Source organism: Brachyhypopomus gauderio, unplaced genomic scaffold (genome assembly GCF_052324685.1).
Source record: "Brachyhypopomus gauderio isolate BG-103 unplaced genomic scaffold, BGAUD_0.2 sc124, whole genome shotgun sequence".
Taxonomy (NCBI): domain Eukaryota; kingdom Metazoa; phylum Chordata; class Actinopteri; order Gymnotiformes; family Hypopomidae; genus Brachyhypopomus; species Brachyhypopomus gauderio.
The window spans coordinates 292,501-302,500 of record NW_027506945.1 but is presented as its reverse complement, the minus strand read 5'-3'; the positions used below and the strand labels follow the sequence as shown (position 1 = coordinate 302,500).

The following is a 10,000-nucleotide window of genomic DNA, read 5'->3' as shown; positions in this document are numbered from 1 at the left end:
CTTTACTGCTTTATAAGGTTTTGTTAGTGTTCCATCATGACGTCTGCAATAATTCTATTCCTAGAATTGGAGCTTCACACATCGTCTTTCCACACCAGCTACCTCTGTGATGGTGCTGCTTAAACAAACTCTAGTAGCAACCACATCGTTTCATCCATCTTGTTCAACACAGGAATAAAACAAGTGTGTGTGCTTATGTTTGGCAGATGGTCAGTACTATGTAGTTTACGGACACCCTCGTGGAGGTTATCTGGGCTTCACATCATCATATTGGACACTGCAGCTGGAGACTTCAAGCCAAATCTTTCAGCCTTCCAAAATACTGTAACGGTAAATATGTGAAAACCTTCAGGAAGCCCCTGTGTGTGGTTAGAAGAAGATTAGAAGATTAGCCCACGTGTAAAATAATTTACAGGTGTTGGGACTGCCATAACCTATGTCAGGGGTAATCAATTAAATCTTTCCGCGGTCCATTTTTGGCAGATAGCTCAGACCTTAGGTCCGGGTCCGCGGTGGCGAACGAAAGTTGTTGAGTGGGGGGGGGGGGGGGGGGGGGGGGGGGGGGGGGGGGCAACGTAACACTCAAATGGGTGGTGAACGTAACACTCGTCTCCGGTTTAAACTATAGTCTCCCGTTAAAATTTTTTTGGCATTTGGGTCCGTATCCAGTTAATCAGGAATGTAATTGGGTCCGGACAGGACGGCGTTCGGGTCCGGATCCAGACCGCGGTCCGCCATTTGGTGATACCTGACCTATGTAAACACTCACTGAGAACATCTGTGATTGGCCACGATGACCCAATGAAAAACACTGAGATTTGCATATTCCATACATTTGCATATTCCAGCATTCTGTGATTTCACTGACAAATACATCACTAAAACAACAATGTTGGGATTATAAACAATATATTACACAGCTTTAAACACAGGCCTGAAAGACCTGGACGTTAACCAAGATTGTCCTTATTGAGCCGTTTCACCTCTGACACTCAAAGAGAAGCAGGTGAAGGTATAACAGATAAGGATCAATTCACGCGCAACTAACCCTCATTACAGCTATCTGCTTCCTCGTTGGTATGCTAACTTTTTATGCCCTTAAGCAGGCCAGCTAAGGCTTGTGTGTATGTGTGTGTGTGTGTGTGTGTGTGTGTGTGTGTGTGTGTGTGTGTGTGTGTGTATATCTAGCATTATCTCCTCCAGGGCTCTTAACACAGCCATACCGGTCACACGCCCTGACTGATAAACTCTCATATGCTGGCATGACTTTGAGGAAGTATACAAAACACACTCCACAGGCCACACCGCAGGACACCTGTGCTGCTTGCTTGTGTTTCTATGTGCATGCGTGTAGGTGTGTGTGGGGATGTAATGGGGTGGGGTGTTTAGTGTGTGTGTAGGTGTGTGTGGGGGTGAAATGGGGTGGGGTGTTTAGTGTGTGTGTAGGTGTGTCTGGGGGTGAAATGGGGTGGGGTGTTTAGTGTATGTGTAGGTGTGTGTGTGTGTGTGTGTGTGTGTGTGTGTGTGTGTGTGTGTGTGTGTGTGTGTGTGTGTGTGTGTAGAAGTAGCATGCATCATAAATGTTTCAGAAACCCTGAGGCAGATCAGCTGCATAGTAACTAGGTCAGTGTTACACAAGTACTAGATCCGTCTATATATATGTGTGTGTGTGTGTGTGTGTGTGTGTGTGTGTGTGTGTGTGTGTGTGTGTGTGTGTGTGTGTGTGTGTGCGTGCGTGCGTGTGTGCGCGTGTGTGTGTGTGTGTGTGTGTGTGTGTGTGTGTGTGTGTGTGTGTGTGCGTGCGTGCGTGTGTGTGTGTGTCTTCCACACTGATTTCCTTTTCTTATTCTTCCTCTCCTTCTCTCCCCCCTGTTCTCTCTCAGTCACTCTCCTACTCTCCATCTCTCTCTCTCTGCTACCATGGAGATGCCTGCATCATTTCCCACCATGTCCTGTGCAGTCATGACAACCGTGGAAGCTGGAAGCGTCTCCTCTCTTTATGGCCGTGTAAGATACTGTTCAGCTGCCGTCAGAGCATCTGTGCGATTAGGCACCGCCCAGTCCACGCGAGGCACCGCCCGGTCCACGCGAGGCGGTCCGGACGAGGCACGGCCCAGTCTAGCACGTGTACGGACCAGCCATGAAGCTTCTGTCAGACCAGCAGCTCCAGCAGACAGCATGACTGATGAGGAACGACGTGTCGCACCATAATATGGTGGTAGTGTTGTAACTCCTGTTCTCTCTCCCTCTCTCACTATGTGAGAAAGCAAAGTGCCACCCACATATCAGTATATTTCCATTCTCTAGAGATCAGTCCAAAAGCGAGCACACCCCCACACACCGACACTGCCCCCTGACACACACACCCTACACACACACACACACACACACACCGACACTGCCCCCCCAGACAGACACACCCTACACACACACACACCCTACACACACACCCCCACACTGCCCCCACCCACACACACACACACACACACACACACACACTCTTTTTGGTGATAAATACAGACTTGCTATTGTGCTCTATTGTCCTATTGACCACATCTGTACGGCTCTGAATGTTGTATGGGGGGTTTATTTCACAGCAAATAAATAGTGAAGAGGCTCCCTGTACAGCAGCAGCTGCTCTGACACCCACAGTGTGACGTCTGAAGAGTAGCAAATAAAAAAGGGCAGAATTCATCCTGATGAGGGCAGGATTCATCTTCAGGAGGCCGATTCAGCCCAGAACCACAAGGAGCAGTAAGCACCAGTGTCTCTGATCACTGGACCCATTAAAAGCACAAGATTCAGTTTCCAAAGCTGGTTAAGGTTTGTTGAAATTATAGACCAGACCTCTGTAGAAGCTGAGACAGATGACACCACTTCAATCTGTCAGTGGTTCGTTCTGCGTCTAAGGACACAGTAATTGTCTTATTGTCTCTGCTTGGTGAACCGAATCGCATTTTGCAGACTTTTTACATCGCAGACGGTGTTTGTCTAGTGCTGTAAACCTCACCTGAAGTAGACACAACTATAAAACCACCGTGGGGACAGAAAAAAAGTTCTGCTAAGAGTAAACATCTGATGTCTGCCCAGCTGTCTGCCCAGCCGTCTGAGGGCCTCCATGGTGATCTCACATATGTTGACATGACGACACAGTCTTGTCCTGGATGGAGGAATGTCCCTACTGTGACCCCAACGTTACTAATGGAACAAACCGTGTATTCTAATTGACCCAAATGCACAGTCTCCTTTAGAGTCTCCCTGTACTTACTGTCAATGGAGCCTGATCTAACCCTGGTTTTAAGTTCTGAATTAACACATCATTCTAAAGGATGCAGACCTGTTGCCAAGGAAGTGCCACGGTTCAGGCCACGACAACGCGGACAGATGTACAACCCAAACACACAAGTCACGCTGTACATCTGACCAATCACACGCTAGACAGCTGAAGAGCAAAAGATACAGAAACAAAAGCAGAAATGCACCATGGGTAATAGTAGCATCTGCTTTCTACACAAAATAAGCACCCGCTATTTTTCAGCAGGAGGACATCCTGGATGAATGAATATTGTACTGGTCTTTGGATTCACAGAGCACAATCTGTATGTGTACATTGTATGCCTCCCTCGTGATGAACAAAAGCAGAAAGAAAATAGAGATTTAGCTTCCCTGGCACTTTAATTAGATTCCCGGAAATCATTTCAAGAATTCATGAGTCATGAGTCCACTCTGACGGAATTAGGACATAAGCAACAAGGTCAAGATAATAATTTGTGTGTGTGTGTGTGTGTGTGTGTGTGTGTGTGTTAGAGGAAAAGATACAGAAACAGAGAGAGAAACAGTAAGTCATACAATCATCAGTCTAGACAGTCTGTGTAAAACCCAGTCAGGAAGAAGACCTGTCCTTTGTTAAATACAAATAATTAAAATAATAAAAAATAGACACAAATGTGTCAAATGTGTAATTATTATGCAGGAGTATTTGTGTCATAGCTACAATATATATATATATATATATATATATATATATATATATATATATATATATATATATATATATATATATATATATATATATCCAAAAAACCACTTCCATCAAGTAAACGACCAATGTATGAGAGCTTGTCCACATATTCACGAGGTTTCAAACTACATTTCCCATGGTGCCTCTCACCTGTCACAGCGGGGACTGACAGAGCCGAAGGAGTCACAGGCGCAGGGCTGGCAGCCGATGGTGCCGTTTGTGTAGTGGTCCTCCTCACACTCCTCGCACTGGAGTCCGGCGTAGCCCCCCATACACACACACTGGCCCGTGTCTCGGTCACAGTCGTCAGGGTCCAACACACCCTCAGTGCTGCAGTTACACACTAGCTCTGTGGAAGAGGGAGGGAGAGAGAGAACACGTGAGAAAAGAAGACGATGAGGGGGGACACACGGCATTGGTGAAGGACCAGGGTCCTCTCTGGAAAGACTGCTGGACATTCTTGCAGCAGGGCATCTTGGGATACGTCTATACGTCTGTGTGGAACATGGGCAGAGGTCACGGTCTAACCAGCATCACCACACCACTGCTCTGGGTTTGGTGGGGTCTTCTCCCATTAGGTCTGCGCTGGGTGGAAGGTCTGTCTGGCCCACTGGTGGTGGTGAATGGCGATCGGCACCGGGCTGTCTGCGTGTCTGATAGCTCATTGATTTAACAGGACAGCTTTCCCGAATGGTGGGAGCCTTTAGTATTCAGGAAACACGCAAACGAGGTATTGCTCTGGCAAACCGTTCCCCCGGTGATGCCCCGCCCCTCTGGACCGGAGGTGCAGACTGCATTCTAAGCACCGTATGAACATCAGCACGGTTCATCCTCCACAAAACAACAACGCTGAAGTAGTCAGAATTACAAACAGCAGCAGTAAAGGAGTCTGGGATCCTTTTAACTCTGCTCCCCTAAATCCTGCACATGAATCCCTGACAGCTCAGGTTACTGCACTCATGTTTCTCCTAATGCAGGACCCACAGTACCATTCAACCCTCCGCCTGCCTTACCCATCAAACGTAATTAAGATGAACAGTTATCCATCATGCCCTTCTGCCCCATGATACAGGAAGAACTACACGAACACAGCCAAGATCCATCTTCCTGCAGCTCGTGATCAATAACAAGACCTTTAGGTTTCCCACAATGCAATTCTCCAGACTCAACACGATGGCTCACCAGACAGAGCGCCAGACGGACGTGAATCGTGTCATTTGTATGCGCGATCGTTAGGTCACCGCACCACATGCAGATGGAGAGTCTGAATAAACACCTCACGGGCCCACGGGGCTGGCGGGGGCCCAGATAATCCGCTTACAATCCCCCTAAACACACACACACACACACACACACATCTCATCTGACACCTTAAACACTTGTGCACACAAGCAAGGTTAGAATGGAGCTCCTCTTCCTCGGAACCAAGCAGAACCAGTGGGAGGAAGAGGAGGCCAGCCTCACGTTACAGCGTTAAAGTCAGCCCGGCGTCTGCGGTCAGCCACGCGTTTATGGTCAACCCTCCGTCCACAGTCAGCCAGTCACATCCACATCCACCATGTCCGCGATCCGTCCATCACGCAGTCATCCAGCTTATTTGCAAAACCAAAGCAGCGGCTAAATGTAGAACGGCTCTGGTGGAGATTTAGTCGTGAACTCTGAGCAGCGCTAGCAGCAAAGAAAGGACGGTTGTGAATTTGCGGCCATGACACACACGAGTTTGGGTGAGGGTGAGGACGAGGGTAAGGGACCAGTTCATAGCAGGTAGGAGCCCACAGTCATGGCTTCAGTATACGACTGTGGAAAAGGCCATCAGGCAAGACAGGAGTGTTGTGACATATTGCACAACACACACACACACACACACACACACACACACACACACCCTCATCAATGCACTTTTATTCTCAAATACACACAGACACACACCACAGTACAAATTGCAAGGCTTTTCATATACAAGTTAAACACAAAATCATAATTTGTCTAGTCATTCTCAGACTAGCTGTGTCATGGAAATATGGTAATGCAACAGAAATGTTTGAGCTGAGCCAAACTCTGGTACTGTGCATCATCTCAGCAGTGGGAATGTGAGATGCTGTCACTGGACACTCCTGCAGTCACATGATTTCTCAGAGGTACAAGGGAGGGCCTGTTTTCCCTGACAACACGAACCGCTGACATTGACATCCAACACCTGCCTCTCTGAACATGCATGAAATCTTCATGTAACCGAGGGCAAATCTTCACTTTGCTGATTAAAAGCACCTTCAGGAACAGGTTTCCCCGTGTGATGCCCACAGAAGGCCATCTCTGATCTCCAGGACGGCTCGGGCTATGTCACGGTGTGTGGCGACCCTGTGAACGCTCGGGCGGCTGGCAGGACGACTTTCCCTCGGGGCTTTTACTGCGATTGTCTCCAGATTATGATCTCATACCACAGGGACAATAGCAGTTAAATCCCTGGTCAGGGTTGTGGGTAATGTTCAGCTGTAATGCCTCCCCCAAACACCCTCAACCCCCCCCACCACCACCCCAAGGCTGTTTCAAGACCAGTCAGGCTACGGGTTGGACGAGGGTGGTGTGCTGGTTCAGATCCCTGCCTAAGGCTACCCCCCTCCTGCACCTAGAGGAGAGCAGGAGGAGGAGGAGGAGAGCAGGAGGAGGAGGAGGAGAGCAGGAGCCCCTCAGCAACTCGTTCTGCTGGCGCCTCCTTAACGGATGCTAACAACACACAGACATACGCAGCATTCTCCATGTTAAAACCCTGATCTTTGCCCTCCGTCCATTTCAATGACCTGAACCTTTACTCAATAAACATTATCAATTGTACTGTATCTTTCCGTTTTTTTTACTTCTGTGTCTCACAGTACTTCCTGAACGTCACAGCTAGCATAACTGATAACTGATCATTATTGTTGTGGTTTTATGAGTAACAATTAACAATCCGCCACGCCAAGCTTCGTATAAGACGATCTGCAGGGACGGGCTCGGTGTAAGCTACTAAGAAATGTTCATGTCAAAGATGAAAAGGAAAGAAACGGCCAAACTCATGCGATGCGTAACACATGAAGCTCCAGTGTATAACAATGTAACGTGGATCGATAATTCAATAGGCAACATGTCCGCGCGCCGCTGCACCTCCGTGGTCCAGATGGCCCACCTGAGCGCGCGACGGGCAGGTGAACTAAGGCCTCCAAGAACGCTGTGCCTTATTAAAGACCCACAGCGACCACGTATCAATGAAAGCAGCCCGGGTGCAGTATTAATCCCGTTCCCGATGCCGAGAGCGCAGGCCTGTCCTATTATCCCACATAGGCGGAATGACAGGACGGGCGTAAAAACAATGAGATCGCGTGACAAAAGAAACGCGCTCGTATGCAGACGGCTGGTTGCGGCGCGATGAATGCGTTTCACATAATCACACGTACCTTGGGAACCATCGGAGGTTGTAATAACCTCTGGCATGACGCCTGCTTTCTGAACCTTATCAGACACTGTGGTCTGGAGTCTTTTGGACTGGGCAGACGCTGTGGCACCTGCCCTCCGCCTGCTGAACGCGGCGTCCACGGGCTCTCCGGGCGGCGTGGTGGGCTCTGCTGGAGGGGGATCGGGACTGGTGGGAGCGATCGGTGGCGCCGGTGATAACCCGGGTAATGCGACAACACCCACCCGGGTTACGTTCAGATACCACGAAGACTCCGCGGCTATTCCGCGAGGTTCTCTCGGTACAGGTACCGCATCGTGTGAATTCACGCCGGGAGCCGCCTCGGATAAGCCAACGCAGACAGACACGATGAATGGAAAAGCTGAAGATGTAAACATCATTAGGACAATCCACCACATGATCATCTCAACGCTCCACGAACACCTCCTCGAACGGGGCTGCTTCGATCGGCCTTTGTCCTCCAATTTCCATTGGGTTACTCCAGATCCAGTTGGTTTCCAAACCTTGTCCGTTCAGCTGCCACCTACTCCACCATGTCCAGGAGAAAGAAGTCCTTTTTCTCAATGGCTATAAATCTACCGCAAGGTGTTTGGTCTACACCGACCTGTCGTAATAAGGATGTGTAACAGACAGGCAGAATATTTATCCAATCGGCAGAGAGGGTCGGTTCACTGCTGCGGTCAAAATCTCCTCGCTGTAGTATCGGTGAGCCGTCTGATTGGTCAATCGATACTGCGTTGTGATGCAAAGTCAAACGCTAGATCCTTTCATATGCCCGATAGTCGAAATCTCGCTTAGTTGTAACTCCAGAATCATAAAGTAATTGTAATGCAGTAGTAACGCATAATCTGGGTGACATATTCTTATATGGTTTTATTTTTAAAGGCAAAGCTAACACTGAATATGTTTCTATGGCGAAAAATTTACACAAAGAACAATAGTACTATATCATTATTTTTAATGGCGTGTATTTAATGGGCCTGTTTTTACCCCTTACAACGTTTTTCTTCACGTATTTATATGATCTATCTCATACCTCTGTGTCTAATGCCTTTTTATTAATTGTACAATAATAAAATAATGTACAATAATAACAAAGGAATGCTAAAATTGAATACTAAACATTTATTATTCTCATTCAAGGAAGATTAACGTGACCAAGAGCAAGATTATTAAACAGTCACCAGCATCATACTGCTGATGAATCCGTTCTTTTACATTCACATTTCCACTTCCATTTTCTCGAAGAACACTTTGTCTGAATATAGTCATTACCTACTGCTGTGTTGCTTCTTAAAGGGTTTAAATGTCCGCATATATAAGGCCGGTTCCTGTAGTCTCCGAGATTAAACCAATCAGAGAACGTTGTTCATCATCTTCATATCACCTACAGTACACCAATGATTCTTTAATAATATTACAAATATATGTTTCTGTCAAAACACCCGTGTCACATTGACTGTATGCAGGATTTTGTGCAGGATGCCTTTGCCAAGACAATATAAGTCTTCATTAATTGCGTCGTCTCTTGGGTTAAAAGTAAGATATGTAGCGCCATCTGTAGGCTTGACTATGTACCACGCTAGACAGTGCGTTTAACACCATTACCAAGTAGACATCGACTAGAGACGAACGTCAATAATAAGTTTATTACACTCCAGGTCACGTGTGTCTTTTTTACAAAGGTCACATCTGAGCGTTCACGTTTGTTTCTCGTTCTTCTGTGTTGAAAGAAAAGCTGAAAGAATAAAGAGCGTCGGATTTGTTATTGGTGATTATGCACGCTGCATTTATTTGTTTAACCAGCAGAGGCTGCAATTGTAACTCTGTGGGGAAATAAATCTTATAATTCTAGATGGAGTACGCAAAAAGTAACAACTTTGTTGCCTTTTTCAGCTCAGTGTTTTTAATTCACTTTTTCGATTTAGTTTTGTGTTTTCTTTGTCTTTAACGGCATGTGCAATGTGAGTCTCCTCGAGAGCTGAACGGCTAAATGGAAACACTAAAACATTACAAACGTCTACACGCCGATCTTCTAAAGTCATGTCATCTAAAAACACCCGCATTTGCACCGCGCCGATTAATCGGAACAATTCACGTACGTGGACAAAGAATCATCTGATTCTGCCGTCTGTAAGCGTGACTCTGTGATTGGCAGTAAGAAGCGCAAATCAAGCCTCCCCGAGTCTCGACGCCAACCAATGAGACACCGCGAGGGCGGCGCCGTCGCCTCCGGAACGTCAGGACGCGTCTGCCGACTGGGAGTGTACGTGGTGACGTCGGCTCGCAGGCTAGCACGAAGGCTAGCTCGACAAAACACTGCCAGCGTCCACGTAAACACCGACGCGGAACACACGGAGACGATATCGGATCACTACACAATTTGAAAAAAAGAAACAAAACCAAAACTATGGTCGTTAGTTCCGTCGTTGTTAGTTGACGTGGTCCCTGTCGCGCGGCGCTGGTCTGCGTCAGGGACGCTAACCCGGGATAAACCAGCTAGCCCGCTTGTGCTAACCGCTTGCGCGCCG

General features: G+C 47.5%; 2 protein-coding genes across 3 annotated transcripts in view; one reads left to right on the top strand and one right to left on the bottom strand.

Moving 5' to 3' along the window:
• LOC143498926 (multiple epidermal growth factor-like domains protein 9) overlaps positions 1-8,336 on the bottom strand; it is a 26,469-nt gene extending 18,133 nt beyond the window's left edge. The window contains exons 1-2 of the mRNA XM_076993832.1: positions 7,453-8,336; positions 4,172-4,370 (exon numbers count right to left, since the gene is read on the bottom strand). Coding sequence (XP_076849947.1) covers positions 4,172-4,370; positions 7,453-7,873 — 620 coding nt within the window. The 5' untranslated portion in view covers positions 7,874-8,336. The remainder of the gene's footprint in view (positions 1-4,171; positions 4,371-7,452) is intronic.
• A 1,391-nt stretch (positions 8,337-9,727) lies between these two features.
• The window catches only part of golga1 (golgin A1), a 20,071-nt gene continuing 19,798 nt past the window's right edge, over positions 9,728-10,000 (top strand). For both annotated transcript variants that reach the window (XM_076993823.1, XM_076993822.1), the window contains exon 1: positions 9,728-10,000. This exon is cut by the window's right edge and continues 308 nt beyond it. The gene's annotated coding sequence lies outside the window, so the exon portion shown is untranslated.